The sequence below is a fragment of the Thamnophis elegans genome, chromosome 15, assembly GCF_009769535.1.
Source record: "Thamnophis elegans isolate rThaEle1 chromosome 15, rThaEle1.pri, whole genome shotgun sequence".
NCBI lineage: Eukaryota > Metazoa > Chordata > Lepidosauria > Squamata > Colubridae > Thamnophis > Thamnophis elegans.
This window is the reverse complement of record NC_045555.1, coordinates 9472239-9492524: the sequence shown is the minus strand read 5'-3', so window position 1 is coordinate 9492524 and position 20286 is coordinate 9472239. Positions and strand designations below refer to the sequence as shown.

Below are 20286 nucleotides of genomic sequence, written 5' to 3'. Positions count from 1 at the left end.
CTTCGGAATGCTCTCTGAGACCTCAAAGTCTATGGTTAATTTGTATGCAAATGTACAAAGATTAAGCTGGTCTAGAATAGAAGATCTCCAAGATCCCTTCCAACTCTGCTATTCTGTTAAGTATCTTGGTAGAAAGAGATAGGCCAACCCTGCCTAGAGTCCTATTTTCCTTGATGGGGAGGGAAGGAATAGCAATAGCAATAACACTTATAGACTTATATACCGCTTCACAATGCTTTTACAGCCCCTCTAAGTGGTTTACAGAGTCAGCCTCTTCCCCTAACAATCTGGGCTCTCATTTTACCCACCTCGGAAGGACGGAAGGCTGAGTCAACCTTGAGCCGGTCAGGATCGAACTGCTGGCAATTGGCAGAATTAACCTGCAATACTGCATTCTAACCACTCTGCACGAAGGAAGGAAAAGGAAGGAAGGAAGGAAGATAGCAATAGCACTTATACATATACTGCTTCATAGTGCTTTTACAGCCCTCTCTAAGCGGTTTACAGAGTCAGCCTCTTGCCCCCAACAATCTGGGTTCTCATTTTACCGACCTCGGAAGGATGGAAGGCTGAGTCAACCTGGAGCCTGGTGAGATTCGAACTGCCAAACTGCAGGCAGGCAGTGATCAGCACAAGCAGCCTGCAGTACTGCGCTCTAACCACTGCGCCACCGTGGCTCTCTGAGAGGAGATCATCGTCCTTGAAAGTAGGTTTGCCTTGTTGTTCCAAAGGCGGCTTGTGCAGGCCCCTCAAACCCTTGTTTGGGGTGCTTTGTCCCCCTCGGGCAAGATGAGAGTAACTGGGATGAGAGTTCCTCTTGGGGAAGGGAAATTTTTCAGCTCTTTGAGCCCAAACCGTGGAAACACCAAGTCAGCCAGGAAGCGGAGGTTGAACTGCCGACTGACGCAGTAGACAAGATTTCCAACCACAGCGCACTGGAAGCAAGGCGGGAAGGGCATGGGGTGGGTGGCGCACTCATACCACAGCTTGGCCCTGGCACTGCAGCGGTAGACACTGATGCCCATCCTCTGATTGAGGTCAAAGCGGTAGATGAAGCCGTTGACGGTCACCATCTCGGTGGTCCTGTCCTGACTGCCTCCGGTGAGGCGGACTTTCCAGGTGTCCGTCCGCCCGACGTACCTCAGCAGCATGTATCTCAAGGTGCCCCCCGTCACGTAGATCTCCCCGTCGCAGACGGTGGCGGTGTGGGCCACCGCGAAGGTGTCGTTGGGTAGAGGAGCAGCAAAGGCCCATCGATCCAAGCGTGGGTCGTACCGCTCCACGGTGTAGAGGCATTCTCCACCAATGGCGTAGAGGCAGCCATCCAGGGCCACCAGCTTGCAGTGGGGTCTGGCTTGGTTGAGTGGGCAGATCTCCTGCCAGATGTTGGTCACGGGGTTGTAGCAGAAGACACGGTTGGATGGTTTCTGATATCTTCCACGCCCTTCACAGCCAGCTACGACAAAGAGGTAGTTGAACATGCTGCAGATGGCACAACCCCTGGAGATGGCTTCCACAGGGATGTGGGTTAAGGGATGCCAAGCGTCCTTCTGATCATCGTAGTAAGAAAGTCCACTGGGGTGGCAACCAATATCTGCCACGGTCAAATATTTCTTGCCTCGCATCCTCTTCTCTAGGATCAAGTCCCTCTCTGCAGCATTGAGCTGGCGGTAGATGCCCTGGGTCTTCAGCACTTGGAGATAGTTGTCACTCATGACCTTGTAGGCCGCCTCTTGCAGATCCTTAAGCTTCTGCTTCTTGGCCATGCACAAGACCTGGTAGCAGTTCCCCAGATCTAAGTGCACATCCAGAGAGGATTCGGAGCTCATTGGGACGTGGAAAAATTTAGCACCAGCCACAAGCTCCACCAATGGCTCTTCTCTTCCACTGCTGGGGAGATCTTGCATGGATCTCACCAGAGATGAAGTAGAATCCAAGCAAAGAGGAGCTGGAGATGAGGGGAGGACAGCTGAAGGTCCCATTGCTGGAGAACCAAAACCTTCCATCGGCATCTGTAAGCCTGGATTATCTACAATTCTTTGGAAGCTGTCTTTCCGGATGAAGCTATATCTAGCCAACGGAGGTTTCGAGGAGATGGCTTCTTCAACCACAACTGCTTCTCTTTGGTCTTTAGGTTGGGTGTCTTTTGCAGGACTGAGGAGAACATTAGAGGATGGGGCTGGAGCCTTCTCCAAAACAAGCTTGTTAACGTCATTGTTGGTCACGGATGAGTGGACAGGTTCCTCAGCCCCACATTTCTTGGATACGTTAAGTATGTTGCTAGTAGAGAGATTGCAGGATCGTTGGAGATCCGAGTTGGTAGTAAAGGTGGTTTTATTAGTGACAGATTGAGAAGCGGACTGGACATAGTAGTTATAGACTTTGCCTCTGAGTTGGGCATCTTCAGCTTTCCCAGAACCTTGCTTCTCTTTGATGAAGTTCTCCTCCACCTCCACCTTGGCCACCGAGGAGAAGGCATAGGCCACCTGAGATTGCACATGGTTGTGGTTGATGGCCAAGCCCGTATCACTGGTGGCATAGAAGGACCGGATCTTCTCTCGGCCCAACGGCCTCTCCACAACATGGAGAGCTTTGGCCTCTTTCCCCAGTTGTGGAGGATTTCCTCTTTTCAAACCGATGTCACTCCCGTCTGCAGGATGGACCCCTTCTCCACTGGCTTAGCACAGCTAGAGTCAGCTTCAGCAGGATCGACATCCCAGCCAGGGATGTTACCGGCCTCCCTCTCTCGGTTGAGTAGACCTACTGCTCTGGAATGACCTCCGAAATTGTCCGAATCGGCCCCAGCTTTGCTAGTGCAGCTCTGGATGGTGTCCTCTGACCTCCACCCGTGCTCCACCCCAGATTCTGCATGGCTCACTTCCCCTGCCTCTTGGTCCTCTTCTGCCTCAGTTTCTCTGCCAGGCAGACCTCTGCCAGCAGGGATCCGTGCCTGCCCACACTCTTCCGCTACGACTCCGCCGCATCTACCCACCTGCGTCAGCTGATTGGTCCCTGGGTGGCATGGCTCCGTCTCCTTGCCCCGGCCTCCTCTGTGCCTCAGGGCCGCTGGCTTGTTTGTCACCTGGCTGCCAACCTGCCATTCCCTTTGCTCTGCCCCGGCGACGTTGGCATCAGCAGCCCCGGCTGGGGTGCTGCCAGGGGGCACGCGAGACTTGAAATACCGGTATGCCAACATCAGCAAGAGCAAAGCTGCGGCGGAGAGGGCCAGCCGGCCGGCCAGAGGTATTTCCGAGGGCTGATCCCCGCTTCCTTCGGCACGGTGGGACATTTTCCCATGCCACGCTGGCGTTCAGGAATGCGATTAATAATTGCCAATGATCGGCTCCGAGTGGATCAGGGCCTGCTCCCCTCCCTCCTCTGCAAGGTGACCTTAACCTGCCGACTGACAGAGAAAAGAGATTATTGCCCAGCTGCTCGCTCGGTGTGCCAGGTGTCTGTTTACTATAGGTTTGCATATTTGAGGAAGGTGGGCTGGGCCGAAGGCAGGTGAGACAAACCGGAAAGCGAAGGAGAGAAAAAAAAAAGAGAAACTGAAAACTCCACTAAAAGTTATTTCAAGCTTTCGTAAACAAAAGAGTTTTTCTTTGAAGACGGCGAGGAAAGAAATAGATTTAAAAAAACAACCCGAAAGCCATTTATTCCCCTGATGGATTTCTATTACAGATCCTGCTGTCAGCCCCAAGGACTCCTGTGCAGGCAGGCAATCCTCGATGTTATAACCACAATGGAGGCCGGAATCTCTGCTAAGTAATAATTTAAGTGCGTTTTGCCCCATTTTACCACCTTTCTTGCCACGGTTGTTAAGTGAAGCGCTGCAGCTGTTAAGCGAGTCACACGGTGGCTAAACAAACCTGGCTTCCCCACTGACTTTGCTTTCTCAGGTCATCAAAGGGGATCACGTGACAAACACACACACACACCCGGGTGGGACTCTGTGACCGTCAGTTGCCAAGTGCCTGAATTTTGATCATGTGACCTTGGGGATGTTGCAGTGATCTTAAATGTGGGAAAAACGTCCGTGAGTCCCACTTTCAGTGCCGTTGTAACTTCAAACGGTCACTAAATGAACTATTGCAGGTTGAGGACTATCTATATAGTAGATAGCCTGGCACTGCACACCAGAACAACTAGACACAAGGACAGTTTTTTCCCCCAAATGCCATCACTCTGCTAAAACCCACAACACTCATACTATCTACTAAGACTTTCTTACTATTCTTCTCCTCTTCCTTCCTAGTACCTGTCGCTTCCCACTTATGGCTAGAGCCATGTTGCTTGTACCATTACAATTTATATGGTTTTATTTGTTCCCTAGTATGATTTGATTGTTTATTAGTATTCTATGACTATCCCTAAGTGTTGCATCTTATGATTCTTAATGAATGTATTTTTATTCTCCTTATGTACACTGAGAGGATGTGCACCAAAGACAAATTCCTTGTGTGTGTCCAATCATACTTGGCCAATAAAAGAATTCTATTCTATTCTGTCCTATCCTATATATTCTGTTCCATATTCTATTCTATTCTATTCTAATCGATCCCTTATTCTATTCTATTCCTTATTCTATTCTACTATTCCTTATTCTATTCTATATTCTATCCTACATTCTATTCTATTCTTTTCTGTTCTGTTTGATTCTATTCTATTCTATATTCTATCCTACATTCTATTCTATTCTGTTCTATTCTATTCTATCCTACATTCTATTCTGTTCTGTTCTGTTCTATTCTATATTCTATCCTACAATCTATTCTGTTCGATTCTATATTCTATCCTACATTCTATTATCTGTTCTGTTCTATTCTATATTCTATCCTACATTCTATTCTATCCTACATTCTATTCTGTTCGATTCTATTCTATTCTGTTCGATTCTATTCTATTCCATTCTATTCTATTTTATATTCTATCCAACATTCTATTCTATTCTATATTCTATCCTACATTCTGTTCTGTTCTGTTCTATTCTATTCTATTCTATTCTATTCTATTCTATTCTATTCTATTCATCTTACATTCTATTCTGTTCTGTTCTGTACTATACTGTTCTATCCCATCCCATCCTATCCTATTCTATATTCTGTTCTGTTCTGTTCTATTCTATTCTTCCATATTTCTTGGTTTTAAGGAACCTCGGATTCCTTGATGTGTCGCCACAGAAGAATTTAAAGTCGGTACCCAAAACATTCTCCGTAAAAAGATTCCCTATTTTAATTCTGCTTGGAATTCAGCCTGGTTTGTGTCTTTTGAGCCTGACACCACTGCCTTTATCCCGAAAACGAGACGATGAAAAGGCGGCTGGAACAGGCTCCGGGTTATTATTTTTTTGGTTCCTTCTGCCTCGTGGCCAGAATGTAACCTACACAACAGAGAATGCAGTTTGGTGCCGGTTCCAGGTTTTTTATGACGCACCTTTAAACTTCTCCTTCTCTCTTTCTCCGGCCAGCTTGTTCTCATTCTTCGCAGTGTCCAAAACAGCATGGTGGAAAAACACAATACCCATGACATATTTCTGCCTGGGGCTGTGTTTGCACAACCAAATCGGAGCTAGCAGGCGAATTTACGCAGCACATTAGGATTGGTTAGTTTTAATCTTGGTTAGTTGCGATTTGGGTTGGAATAAACCCCCAGTGTTGTGGCCTGCCAGCGGAGTGGCAGCAAATTCGAACAGTGAGAAGGTTGTGGGGGAACATGGGCCAGTCCTGGAGTCTGGGGAAGGCTCTGATGAGGGCTCTGTGTCGGAGGCAGGGAGGGGGCCAGGGCCGTCTGACAGAGTCAAACATCAGTGAGGCAGAAAAACAGCTGGAACCTGTTCCCAGTGTGAGCATGCGCAGAGTTGCCAGACGAAGGGAACAGCTAAGGAACAAGGGTCAACTTGGGAGTAAGGCCACAGGTGGACGATGAATGGCCCCTCCCAGAGGAAATAAAAGAGGAGTGAAAGGGGAATGGAGTTTGCAGGAGACAATTAGTTCGCTTAACTGGTTCCTGACTTTCTGAGATTCCTGGCCAAGTTCTGCAGCTATCGGCCTGTCAGCTCTCCAAGCCAGATAAGGTCTGTGACTGTAAATCCTCCCTCCAAAGACTTTGCTGGATGTGAATCAGCAGAATTCACAGCAAATTAATAAAAGGTTTTTTGTTTTTTTTTGCCAGGACAAGGAGTTTGTTTCATGCTCTTGAGAAGCCTAGGTCAGAACACCCAGCCTGTGGTTCCACGCCCTTTGCGAAGGCTGAAAAACCAGATTAAAAAATCAGCTCGTGTTGGGATCCTAATCTGTTTCTGCCCACTGCCCGTGGTTTGATGCCCTTTTGAAAACGATGGTGGTTTGTTACCTGTTCGTCTTCGGTTTGTGCTTCCGATGATGGATTCCCTCTTAGAAACATGGGGAAATTGCACTTGCTCATCCACTTCTGCCGTGCGCTGGCGAGCGTTATGAAGTGGCCTAAAAAAAAAAAAGATTTCCGTGTAAATATTGCTCAGTCTGCAACGCCAGAGCAGCTCTCCAACATGTCGTTTCACCCGAAGCGTGAAATAATTACAGATGTAGACGGTGCAATTAACTTTTTTACATTAGTCCAAAGCAGGGCTTAACGGATGCCTCCCCGTTCAGTCCAAAAGGAGAGGAGAAAAATGAGCTACGGGCGGTGGGGTTTTTTTGTTTTCATGTAAAAAAGAAAAGATTCCAGAAGAGAAATGGGGGAATAAAAAAAAGCTGTCAAGACAAGCACCGAACAAAAGCATTTTGGGGGATGTCAGTCTGAATTTTCATCCTGAGGATTCTTTCTCTCTCTCCCCCTCTCTCTCTGGAGCCTAAACAAGAAACTTAAAATGAAGAGTGGTATAAAACATGATTTTAATTTTGTAGGTTGGCATGTAGAGGAGAGGGAGGAAGAGGACTTACTGGGAGAAAAAGAATTCTACCACTATTGCTTACCGGAGGTAGCTGCCAAAATGCCCTATTTTTAAGAATTAATTTGCGGGAAAGGATGCAGAATAGCACCCACCTATCATGGGTTTCAATCCTATGATTCTCCCCCCAAAATTGAGGTTTTTTTTTTTCTGCTAAAAGCAAAGGTAAGATTACCAAGGGTGGCTCAGTGGCTAAGATACTGAGCTTGTCGATCAGAAAGTCGGCAATTTGAATCCCTGGCGCTGCGTAATGGAGGGAGCTCCTGTGACTTGTCCCAGCTTCTGCCAACCTAGCAGTTTGAAAGCAAGTTAAAAATGCAAATAGAAAAATAAGAGCCACTTTTGGTGGGAAGGTAACAGCGTTTTGTGTGCCTTTTGCATTGAGTCATGCCGGCTACATGACCACGGAGACGTCTTCCGACAGTGCTGGCTCTTCGGCTTTGAAATGGAGATAAGCACTGCCCCCTAGAGTCAGGAACGACTAGCACACATGTACAAGGGGAACCTTTATCTTTAAGGGAAGGTTGGTAGTCCTTGTGTTAAGGCTTTAGTGTTGCCACAATGGAGCTGAGGGAGTGGAAGTAGGGGAATAGAGATAGCTGGGGTTTTGTAGCCAAAAAACAAACAAACCACTTTCTCTTGGGAACCAAGGACATTCTCACAGGTGGCTGGAGAGAAGAGGAGGAGTGAAGCTACCAGGCAACCTGACAGAATCCTGATTGGACCATGTGACTGATTGTTTGGGGAAGGGAGAAGATTTTTACTTTTAATTAGGTAAAAACTGCGGAGACAATTCAGGGTCGGTTTTCACCAGCCTGTGTCAATATGATATATCCCAATAAAACTGTTCCTTGAGGAATCTACCTGCCTTGGAGTCCTGTTCGTTATAGGTGTATTACTTGGAACCCTGACTCCTTGACTTACAACAGTTTGTTTAGTGGCCTGCTCGAAGTTACAACGGCACTGCAAAACGCGTGTAATGCCTGTTTTTCACACTTATCCACACTGTAGCATCCCTCATCTTCACGTGATCAAAATTTGGGCACATGGGCAATTGACTCATCCTTATGACGGTTGCAGTGCCACAGGGTCATGTGACCCCCCTTTTTTTGCAACACGCCAGTCAGATTCACTTAAGAACCATGTTACTGGCTTAACGATTGAAGTGATTCACTTAGCAACCGTGCCAAGGAAAGTTGTAAAATGGGTCAAAATTCGCTTAACCATGCTGTCAGTTCGCAACAGGAATTCTGGGCTCAATTGTAGACTGAGAGCCAAAGAGGAACAAGGATGATTTGATTTAACAGACTTGGAAGGGACTTTATAGGTCATCTAGTCCAACCTGCCCCTTGCTCAAGCAGGAGACCCTACATCATTTCTGACAGATGGCAGTCCAATCTCTTCTTGAAACTCTCAAATGATGAAGCTCTCACAACTTCTTCCGAAGGCAACTTCTGTTCCATCTGATGATTGTTCTCATTGTCAGAAAATTCCTCCTTGTTTCTAGGTTGAATCTCTCCTTGATCAGTTTCCGTCCATTATTCCTTGTCTGGCCTTTGGGGACTTTGGAAAATAGCTTGACCTGCTCCTCTCTGTGGCAGCCCCTCAAATATTGGAAGGCTGCTCTCCTGCCTCCCCTGGTCCTTCTCTTCACTAGACCAGCCATGCCCAGTTCCTGCAACCGTTCTTCATATGTTTGAGCCTCCAGTCCCCTCATCATCCTGGTTGCTCTTCTCTGAATTCTTTCTAGAGTCTCAACATCTTTTTTACAGTGTGGGGACCAAAACTGGATGCGATACTCTAGGTGTGGCCTTACTAGGGCTTTATAGAGTGGTATTAGTACCTCCCTTGGAAATAGTTTCTCCCATCAGGTGTCTGCCATGGGTGGGGGGCACTCAACAGACTCCTTCGGTGGGCATTAGAGGGGGCTCCTGTTAGCCATCAGTGCAGCTTAAGACAGGCAGTGAAAAGCATCTAATGTTTTGCGGTAATTTTACCCCTAGTGTAGCAAGTAGAAAAACAGGTTCCAATGAACCTCAAGGCAAAATATCTCTCCTGTCTCGATTTCCTTCTAGGATCTGGTGATCAGGGCTGGAGACAGGTGTACTTTTTCTAATTTTGCCAGGTTGAGAGGCACCGGAGGCTGCCAAGGTTTTTTCTGCCTCCTGGGCAGTCCATGAAGGGCGAATTCATCAGCCTTGCAACATCTTTGCCAAGCACAGTGGACGGACTTGGCACGAGCTTTTCAGCTGACAACTCAGTTCCTGCAGAGACTGGCAGCGCCTTGGCACTCTCCCGGCCCTAAACCCACTCAGCTGATTTGCCCGGGAAGAATCAAGATCTTTAGAATAACAGAGTTGGAAGGGACCTGGAGGTTGTCTAGTCCAACCCCCTGTTTAGGCAGGAAACCCTACACCACTTCAGACAAATGGTTATCCTACATCTCCTTTAAAACTTCCTGTGTTGGAGCTTTTACAACTTCTGGAGGCAAAGTTGTTCCACTGATTAATTGTTCTAACTGTCAGAAGGTTTCTCCTTAGTTCTAAGTTGCTTCTCTCCTTGGTTAGTTTCCACCCATTGCTTCTTGTCCTGTCCTCAGGAGCTTTGGAGAATAGCTTGACTCCCTCTTCTTTGTGATACTGAGATACTGCTATCATGTCTCCGTAGTCCTTCTTTTCAGTAAACAATAGACACGCCCAGTTCCTGCAACCATTCTTCCTATGTTTTAGCCTCCAGTCCCCTATTCACCTTTGATGCTCTTCTCTGCACTCTTTCTAGAGTGTCCACATTTTTTTAAACCGTAGTGACCAAAACTGGATGCCGTATTCCAATGTGGCCTTACCAAGGCCTTGTAAAGTGTATTATCACTTCATGTGATCTTGATTCTATCCCTCTGTTTATACAGCCTAGAACTATTTCGGCTTTTCTGGCAGCTGCAGCACATATTTAAATAGTTGTCCACTAGGACTCCAAGATCCCTTTCAAAGTTGCAGGAATCTGTTGCAGGAAAGAAGATAACGAGCAGAAGACGTACAAACTAAATATAATATAGCCAACCATAGGGTGAATTCTATTCTTAGACCCATTTTACAGACAGGAAGACTGAGGCCACGCATTGCACCCAAGTCCCTTTGATGGAATGGTTTTCAAGGCGGGGGGAAAAACTCAAGATATTTTGCTGGGTTTCTTCCAGGATGAGAAAACCTTGGCAAGTTTATCAAAAACTTGGTAGCTCGTTTAAAAAAAATTGTAATGCAGAAAGACAGAAGACAGTTCGACATTTTCATTAAGGTAAAGGTTCCCTTGCACATATGTGCTAGTGTTTCCCGACTCTAGGGGGGGGTAGTGCTCATCTCCGTTTGTCAGCCGAAGAGCCAGCGCTGTCCGAAGACGTCTCCGTGGTCATGTGGCCGGCATGACTCAATCCTGAAGGCGCACGGAACGCTGTTTCCTTCCCACCAAAGGTGGTCCCTATTTTTCTACTTGCATTTTTTTACGTGCTTTCGAACTGCTAGGTTGGCAGAAGCTGGGGACAAGTCACGGAGCTCCCTCCGTTTATGCGGCGCCAGGGATTCGAATTGCTGAACTGCCGACCGTTCTGATCGACAAGCTCAGCATCTTAGCAACTGAGCCACCGTGTCCCTTGAATGACATTTTCATTATATTTGCTAGAGATGTCAGTTAGCTCCAAGAAGACCCCCTACAGTGTGTCACAGATCTAATAAGATGCTAAGATAAAGCAGGATACAAATGTGAATTAAAATATAAAAGTCAGACGTGGCAGAAGGGACGTAGAAGAAAAGCCTGTTTGTAAGTCGTGTACAGAAATAGGAAAATGTCATCAGCCTTAAAACACGAAAGTCCAGTGAAGGTTCCAGTAAAAGTCCTTATGTCAAAAGCCCAAAACCACAAGTTTCAGCTAAAGTCGTATAGGGACACGTAGTCAGTACCTACGGCCCAAGACAAAAGGAGACATAAGACAATATTTACTTATAAGGCTTATCTCCTCAAGGTAACCACTAAGAAATGAGTTAAGTGTTTCCGTGTTACGCTGCCTTTGAGATGTATAAGGATGTGTCCTTCGATAATGAAGGTTATTCAGAACTTGCAATACTAGTCTTGGGTAGTTTTCTGAACCTGGCTGCCAATAAACTTCCCCTTGGATCCCGAGACTTCTAAGCCCTGTCATTTTCTGCAACAAAAAAGGCGTGGTTGCCCTCTTTCAAAAACAACGCTCCTCGAATCTCTCCTCTTCCCCACAGTAGAAACAATGCCTGTTCTTTGTTTCTTCTTTCTTGAGACTTGCTCCTGCATATGGAACCGGTGTTGGGATTCAGCCGGTTCGCACCTATTCGTGAGAACCAGTTGTTAACTTTCTAAGCAGTTCAGAGAATCACTCGTTGGAAGAAATCTTTTTGGTTTTTTCTCACTTTACAGGGCTAATCCTGTAAGGAAGGCAGGAAGGAAACATTTCTAGCCTCATCTTTATTGCCCTGCTTACAGAAACTGCCTTTCCGGTTAACCTTGTTACATTGTAACAGCTAATGCAAAGCGCCCATCGACCTGAGTGACGTTGAGTTGGCCATGCCCACCCAAGTCACATGACACATACTTCCCAACGACTGATAAGATCGCACAGGGAGGGCCTCTTCGGGTGCCGTCAGCCAGACAATGTCGCCTGGCAACCACCCGGGGGAGGGCCTTCTCTGTAGACGCTCCGGACCCTCTGGAATAAACTGCCCCCAGAGATCCGGGACCCTACCCACTCTCATGGCCTTCCGAAAGGCTCTTAAGACCTGGCTATTCCGGCAGGCCCGGGCTGTTGAACTCATGATTGAGTTCAGCCCCAATTAGACTGGGTGTATGTTGTGGTCTTTTTAATCTATGTTTCCTGTGTTTTTAACTTCTATTTTTTAAAGGTATTGTTGTAAGCCGCCCGGAGTCCTTCGGGATTGGGCGGCCTATAAATTCATTAAACATCAACACATCAACATGACCACCAAGCCACGCCTACCCAGCTGGTCATTAGGAGAGAGAACCGGTTGTTAAATTATTTGAATCCCACCACTGATATGAAGCTCGCTTTCGCCAGCATCGCTCAATGCGTGGAGACCCTCCCCTACCCCGGACGCCCTTTGGCCTGCTTCTCCAGCAGCCATGCCAAGCCTCTGGCATAAGACTTGAAAAAAGCCGAACGCAGAAGCAGCCCAGGGGACGATCTCATGATGGGGGGGAGGTGAGGAAAAAACTTGGGAGGGGAAAAAAAAGGAACCGTCTCTTGCTTTGAGATTTGAAGAGAATCAGTATCAAAGGATGAGCAACGGCCTCTCCGGCAGGAGGGTGGAAGCGTGTTTGTCTTTGAAGGAGGGGCGGGAAAAGAATAATTTCACTCTGCCCCGGACTGCTGTTTCGCTCAGTTAAGGAGAAGTGGGGCAGGCACGGCGGTGTTTAAGAAGCGGGTTGGCATGAATAAAAGAGCAAAGTTTTTGAAAGAGTGGAAAGAAGGAAGCCTTCATTAGCAATTAATTACTCCCCCCCCCCCAAAAAAAGACATTCAGATTTTGGTTTCTGGCCATTCCTCCAGCAGTATTCAGTAGGCATTCTGCACATGCCCAGAAGGACAACTTCTCATTGGGGACAAGTCATGCAAGTCATTACAAAGAAATATGAGTGTGTGGCCCGCCAGGGGATCTAGCAGCTGATTCAGACAGTGAGGAAGCTGAGGAGGAACATGAGCCTGTCCTGGAGGCTGGGGAACGCTCTGATGGGGGCTCTGTGTCGAGGCAGAGCGGGGGCCAGAGCCCTATGCCAGTTATCAGATGCCTTCATAGTCAGATATCAGTGAGGCAGAAGAACAGCTGGAGCCTGTTCCTAGTGTGTGCATGCACAGAGCTGCCAGAGGAAGGGAACAGCTAAGAAACAAGGGTCGACTCGGGAGTAAAGTTAAAGGGGGACGGTGAACTGGCCCCTCCCAGAGGGAATAGAAGGGGAACGAAAGAGGAGTGGAGTTTGCAGGAGATAATTAGTTCCAATTCATTAGACGTGAAGATTTGTTTGTGGCTCTCAGAGACTCCTTGCCAAGTATTTTCTTGCACAGTATTGCGGTTTAGAAGATATCGGCCTGGCAGCTCTCCAAGCCTGATAAGGTCTGTGGTTGTAAATTCACTCTTGAAAGACTGTTTGCCGGGACTTTGCTGGATGTGAATGAGAGGAATTCACATTAGCTTAATAAAAAGGGTTTTTTGTCAGGACAAGGAGTCTGTTTCCTGATTTTGTGAAGCCTAGGTCAGAACATATATTAACATTTCACCGGTGCCCAAAATTTTCTGAGGTGGACCAATTGTCCTTCCATGCCTTCATGGACATACAACGGCATTGAGTTTGGGGCATAAGGTGGCCCACAAGCTTTATTGTGAGGGGTTGCCGATGCTCATGGCTGGATTCAAACGTTAAAGGACTGTTCTGACCTAGGCTTCCCCAAAAAGCACGAGGCAGAGTCCTGGTCCCCCTTTTATTAGACGAATGTGAATTCCCCTCCTTCACATTCCGCCAAGGCCTGGCCAACAGTCTTTCAAAGGTGAATTTAGACCTTATCTAGCTTGGAAAGCTGCCATGTAAATATTCTCCAAATGGAGTTCTATGCAAGGAAGACTGGGCAGAGAGTCTCTTGAGATTCACGGACAGATCTTCACACTCCTGAAATGATTGAATGAACTAATTGTTTCCAGCAAAATCCCACTCCCTTTCGCTCCCCTTTTATGTCCTATGGGAGGGGCCATTCACCGTCTACACCTGTGGTTTTACTCCCAAGTCGACCCTGATTTCTCAGCTATTCTTCCCTTCTGGCAGCTCTGTGCATGCGCACACAGGGAATAGGCTCCAGCTGTTCCTCTGTCTCACTGCTGTCTAGCTCCGTAGGCATGTGATCACTGCCACACAGCCTGGGCCCTATCTCTGCCTCTGATTGCAGAGCCCTTGTCTGAGCCTTCTCCAGCCTCCAGGACTGGCCCATGCTCCTCCCCAACCTCCTCACTGTCTGAATCTGCTGCCAGCTGCAACTGGCCGGCCACAACAGGACCTGGTGTGTTGGTTTTTTTTTGAAAAACAGTCCGGTTTGCTGGTTATGAAAGGTAGTGCCCAAGCAATCACACTCTGATGAAACTGCGTGGGGTCCTGCTAATTGCTTAGACTTTGCTGGCGAAATTCTGGCTCCTTCTTTGGAGAACATCTCTGGAGCCTTCTCCTGCAAACTTTATATTTTTGCAAGAACCCAACTTTGGGTTTGGGGGAAACACTGAATTATGCATGGGATCGTGAGTGGACCCCGTGACGCTTGGTTGGTTGTTCCCTCACGATAATTACGTGAAAAGAGACAGGAGAGGAAGGCATTGCCAATAAAAGTCCTCCTTGGAAGGTTTTCCTCTTTGCACTGGGCAGAGTTCAACGACCATGCATGTTGCCAGGGGGGCATCCCAGGTGCCATAACTGAGTAGATGGGCATCACCAGGGTATGTCTCAGAAATATCTAAGCGGTCCATTGCGGGGCTCGGAAGATCAGCGAGAAGACTTCTAGAATCGCTGTGGGTTGCGTCCCCATGGACCCCAGATCTGGGGGAAAACAACAGGGGAGATGATGGGCTTCAGAATTTCTCCGTCTGTCTGGAGGAAGGGCTTTGGTTCACTTCAGAGGCATCAGCCAGGATTACAGAGGTCATCAGTCTGGTGGCAATGATGAACTTATGTATCTTACAGCTTTCCATGGAGACTGTTGCCGGCAAACAGATGGCCCATCCATCCGTTTGAGGTCCCCGTGGTTTGTTTCGTCCAGATCTTCAGGTTTATATCCACTTGGACAAAGGCCAAGGGAAGGACAGAGTTGTTTCTGCCAAAGATTATTAACAAGATACAATACAATAGCAGAGTGGAAGGGACCTTGGAGGTCTTCTAGTCCAACCCCCTGCCTAGGCAGAAACCTTATGTTGTTTCAGACAAATGGATATCCCCACATCTTCTTAAAGACTTCCAGTGTTGGGGCATTCACAACTTCTGGAGGCAACTTCTGTTCCACTGGTTAATTGTTCTAACTGCCAGGAAGTTTCTCCTCAGTTCTAAGTTGCTTCTCTCCTTGATTAGTTTCCACCCATTGCTTCTTGTTCTGCCCTCAGGTGCCTTGGAGGATAGCTTGACTCCCTCTTCTTTGTGGCAACCCCTGAGATATTGGAACTGCTATCGTGTCTCCCCCTAGTCCTTCTTTTCATTCAACTAGATGTACCCAGTTCCTGTAACCATTCTCAGGTTTTAGTCTCCAGTCCCCTAATCCTCTTTGTTGCTCTTCTCTGCACTCTTTCTAGAGTCTCCACATCTTTTCTACATCGTGGCGACCAAAATTGAATGCAGTATTCCAAGTGTGGCCTTAGCAAGGCATTATAAAGTGGTATCAACACTTCCCATGATCTTGATTCTAGAACTGTGTTGGCTTTTTTGGCAGCTGCTGGCTCCTATTTAAATGGTTGTCCACTAGGACTCCAAGATGATTAACAGAGTTGGAAGGGATCTTGTAGGTCATCTAGTCCAACCCCCTCCCCGCAAGCAGGAAACCCTACATCATTCCTGACAGATGGCAGTCCAGTCTCTTCTTGAAAGCCTCCAGTGATGAAGCACTTACATCTTCTGAAGGCAAATTCTGTTCCACTGGTCATTGTCCTCACTCTTAGGAAGTTTCTCCTTAATTTTACGATTCGTTGGAATATAATGTGGGAGAGGAGAAATTCTAATTAAGGGTTGACGGGGATTGGAGGAGAAAGGTTCACCTTCAGCCCCACTGAGAGCCACCCAACTATTCCAACAAAGAGGTCGTCTGAATGTTACCTTTTTCGCAAAACCTCCAGTCAGCTTCCTTCCCGAGATCATCGGGTGCTTTTTTTTGAAAAGGGCAAACCCGACTTTTTCAAACGCCTGCTTAAAACAATAAGCTTTTTCCTAACCCTCGGAAATACCACTCGGAAAGCAATTTGAGACAATTACCTCCAACGTTCTGGAGTTCGGAGCAGAAGGTTTCAAAAACACTTCTCCCCTCATGCATTGAAAATACGGCAGAAAAAAGGTTGCGAGGTTCGGATTTGAAATGGGGAACGAAGGGAGATCTCCCCAAGGCATTTTTCTTTATATATATTTATATATTTATATATTTATATATTTATATATTTATATTTATATTTATATTTATATTATATTATATTATATTTATATTTATATTTATATTTATATTTATATATATATATATATATATATGTGTGTGTGTGTGTGTGTGTGTGTGTGTGTGTGCGTGTGTGTGCGCCGCGCGTGCGTGTGGTGTGTGTGGTGTGTGTGTGTGTGGTGTGTGTGTGTGTTTGTGTGATTATATAGATGTTTTATTTTTTCATTTTCATAACAGATAACCACATCTATACTATTACATAGCCAACATCGTATTGTATTATTAAATGTTTACATCAATTCATCTTACCATCAACCCCCAAAAACAATTATTGGCTCTTCTGCTCTCCATACACCATAGTTGTACCTTGTCCATCACTTCCTTCTCCCTCTCTCCTCCCCCTTCCTACCTCCTTTCTTTCCCTCTGTCATCCTTCTCTTCTTTACTTCCCCTTCCTCTCGCCTTCCTCCTCTCTCCCCTTTCCACTCCTCCTTTCTCTCCTCCTCTTCACCCCTATGGTCTCTCCTATCTCTCTCTTTTTCCCTTACCTCTCTCCTCTCCTCTCTTCCCTTTCCACTCTCCTTTCTCTCGCCTCTTCCTCCACCCCACTCCTATCCCCTCTCTTCTTCCCTTACCTCTCTCCTTCTCCTCTCTTCCCCTTTCTCACTCTTCCTTTTTCTCTTCCTCTTCCCCCGTCCTCTCTCCTATCCCTCTCTTCCTTCCCTCTCCCCTTCTTCTCTCTCCCCTTTTCACTCCTCCTTTCCCTCCTCCTCTCCCCCCCCACGCTCTCCCCTATCCCTCTCTTCTTCCCTCCCCTCTCCTCTACTTCCGTTGTTCATCTCATTTACTTGGTGTATTTCATCAGCTTCTTAGCGAGCTCCATTTTATGTTGATGGTATTATAATTCCTTTTCAGTATACATATTTAATTTAACATATATCTTCCTCCTTTTTTTTAAAAAAAGAGAGAACAAAAAGTATACATATCTAGTCATTATACTTTTAAACACGCACACACCCTGCCTAATTTTGGCCGGGATGTAGATGTGGTTACAATAACCCAAGGCATTTTTCAAAGAGGCCACAATCCTGCTCAGGATACCAAAACTTGAACTCCGTTTCACTTCGCCGAACGGTTGTTAAATTGCTGGCTGGCCCCTCCCCTCCCTGGAGTCCCCACATTTTGGCTCCCAGGCCTACTAGGCTTGAAACAGGGCATGGTGTGTGTGTGTGTATGTGGTGCTCCCCCCTCCGCAGCCTTTTTTTTGATCTCAGGAGGCTGCAAGGTGGCCTACTGGTCCAAAATGGTCTCTCTCTGTGTGTGTGTGTTGTGTGTGTGTGTGTGTGTGTGTGTGGTGTGTGTTGCACGCATTGCATTATGGGCACTTTTTCAGCATGCGACAACGAAAAGCCGTGAGGTCATGCTGACGGAGGAGGTCACTTTCCCACTGACATGCGTCAATTCCTTTAACTTCCCTCCCTGCGGTAGTTCTCAGTTTAGGACCACAATTGAGTCTGGAATTTCATTGTCATTGTAGTTGTTTAAGCAAGTCACCGCAAACTTCCAGCAAACCCCGTGGTCGTTTTAAACGAGTCTGACGCATCCGGTGGGTGTTTTCTGCTGGAAAACCGACAACAAGAGTCACAAATCCCGGTTATGTGTCCATAGTCGTAATATGAGTCGGTTGGCCAGCCCCTGAAATGCAATCACGGGCGGCCAGCAGTCATAACTTTGAGGATGGGTCCTAGGAACCTTTTTCGAAATCCGTTGCAACTTCTGACAGTTGTTAAGCAATCGGTCATAAACTGAGGACTGCCTGAAATTTTTCTTTCCTGATCCTTCCCCGTCTGAAAGTCTCTTTTGGAAGCAATTCCAACCTATTTTAGTTGACTCTATTTATTTTCAAGGCACCCTGTTGTGTCCTGGGTTTGGAGCCCAGAATAAAATAAGGAATGAGGTTGTTAGGAATTCAACCAGAGAAAAGTTATTTATAAACCAACTTGAAAGAGAATAGAATTCTGAGTTTGCCTCCCTGGTTTTCATGGTTGTGAACAACGCCGGGGTCCTTTTAATTTTCCAATTAATCAGTGGAACAGGCTGCCTCCAGACCTTCTGGGTGCTGCATCACTGGAGGTTTTTATGAAGAGCAATGGGTGGAAACTAATCAAGGAGAGAAGCAACTTAGAATTAAGGAGAAAATTCCTGGCAGTCAGAACAAATAACCAGTGGAACAACTTGCCTCCAGAAGTTGTGAATGCTCCAACACTGGAAGTCTTTAAGAGATGTTGGATAGCCATTTGTCTGAAATGGTATAGGGTTTCCTGACTAGGCAGGGGGTTGGACTAGAAGACCTCCAAGGTCCCTTCCAACTCTGCTATTGTATCTTTTATTGTATCTTGTATCTTGTAAGATATTGGACAACCATTTGTCCAAAAGGGTGTAGGGTTTCCTGCTTGAGCAGGGGGTTGGACTAGAAGACCTCCAAGGTCCCTTCCAACTTCGTTATTCTGTAATTCTATAATCCCCAGAACAATTAACCAGTGGAACGGCCTGCCTCCAGAAGTCGTGGGTGCTCCATCACTGGAGGTTTTTTAAAGAAGAAACTAGACTGTCACTTATCCGAGATGGTCTAGATTCTCCTGCTTGAGCAGGAGGCTGGACTAGAAGACCTCCAAGGTTCCCTTCTACCTAGAATATTCTGTTATGTTGCATGGGTTGATTCCTTCTGCGGAATGATCTGAAGAACAGAACAGAAACGCACACATACTCTCCTAAGCCATGGCTTGTAAATCAGGGAGCACATCGCTACGCTTCCCTGCCCCCTCCCCTCTGCAATCGCCCCCACCCCTCCCTTTGCCAGGTAATTTCAAAGGACATCAGTTAGAGGATTGCTCACTCTTGGTTTTGATGCTCCGGGATTGAATAATGCAGGAGACGGGCAGGCGGGTTGGGGAGGGGTGAGAGACCGAGAGGGAGCGCTGCGTTTGTTTCATTATTGATGGGCCGTGACAGGTCGTCCGTTGACGGTCTGTCTGAAGGGAATGATTAGCTGGTAAAAAATTAATTGCTGCTCTTTTCGATAGAGGTGGATGAAACGGGAAGACGGGTCTGGGTTGCGCGGGGACCGGGCCAGGATTGGCATCACCCGTGTTGCCTTCTTTCCCAGGGACTGTGGGGAAAGTCTGGTGCAGGAGACCATTAATTGCAATTAGGATCACAAGTCCTCTCGTCTCCCCACGACTGTGGGAAGGAGGAAAAAGAGCAGAGAACCAGGAAAAGCTCTCACGGATGTGTGTGGGGTTTTTTTTAGACGAGTACGCTCCGGAAATACATCCCCTTCCCCTTCTCGGTGGCGGGATTCAAATAATTTAACCACCGGTTCTCTGCCCTAATGACTGTGGCCATGGTGGGTATGGCTAGGGGTGGTGTGACAGGCAGCACTCGGTCTCTTGCACCCCTCTTGGGAGCAACAAATGGGCCACGGGACGGGATGACCCCGTGCCACATTTTGGGTGTAGTAGGCCTCCCTGCAGTCTCCTGGGACAAAAAATGGGGCATGGAGGGGGAGAATGCCACACACTCCCGTACTCCCCCCACGCATGCAAGCAGAGACCCAGAAATTAGCTCGTGGTGGAGGTGAGCTAGGGCAATGGTTTGCATGCCTGCAGAGAGGGCTCTGCGTGCCATCACGGGCTCAGGGCAAGGATGCTGGGACTTGTAGTTTAGTAAATCGCTGTCCGAGGAGGGAAATACATCTCGGCAGTCCATGGCTCTCGTGCTGCCTGAGAAGGATGGGATGTCTGAATGGGAAAACAGGGGTAATTTATCAGCTTTCTTGTTTCTTAACCAGCATTTGCCTCCTTTCCCCCCCCCTCCGGGGTAGAGGCGGGGATCCTCAGAGCCCCCCCGGGGAACGGACCATCGATCGGACTTCCCCGCCGGGGAGCTGCCTAATTCGGTTTGGCAATGATGGAGCCCACGTCTCTCAATGCACCTGCTCAGGTGCCCCGGGGAGACAGTTCACAAATGCCACCTCAGCATTAATGTCTTCATTTCCATGGTTCCAGGCTAAAATTGCCACATTTGCATTTAAATGGAGCGGAGGGAGTCCGTAAATCTCCATTTTCTTAGCGAGGGGGAATAATAGGGGCTTAATCTC

At 47.2% G+C, this 20286-nt stretch overlaps 1 protein-coding gene across 1 annotated transcript; it reads right to left on the bottom strand.

Moving 5' to 3' along the window:
* Positions 1-672: 672 nt before the first annotated feature.
* KLHDC7A (kelch domain containing 7A) lies at positions 673-3289 on the bottom strand. The gene is made up of 2 exons (XM_032232210.1): positions 2734-3289; positions 673-2650 (listed from the first exon to the last, which is right to left on the bottom strand). The coding sequence occupies exons 1-2, from the start codon at positions 3287-3289 to the stop codon at positions 750-752; spliced, it is 2457 nt and encodes an 818-aa protein (XP_032088101.1). The 3' UTR covers positions 673-749.
* Between the last annotated feature and the right edge of the window lie 16997 nt (positions 3290-20286).

What these genes read in the sequence shown, in the direction of transcription:
- KLHDC7A (XM_032232210.1), bottom strand. Translation starts at nt 3,289, where the DNA reads ATGTCCCACCGTGCCGAAGGAAGCGGGGATCAGCCCTCGGAAATACCT. An exon ending in CAACCGAGAGAGGGAGGCCG is followed by an intron (nt 2,651 to 2,733) that starts GTAACATCCCTG and finishes TCCATCCTGCAG; the next exon opens with ACGGGAGTGACATCGGTTTG.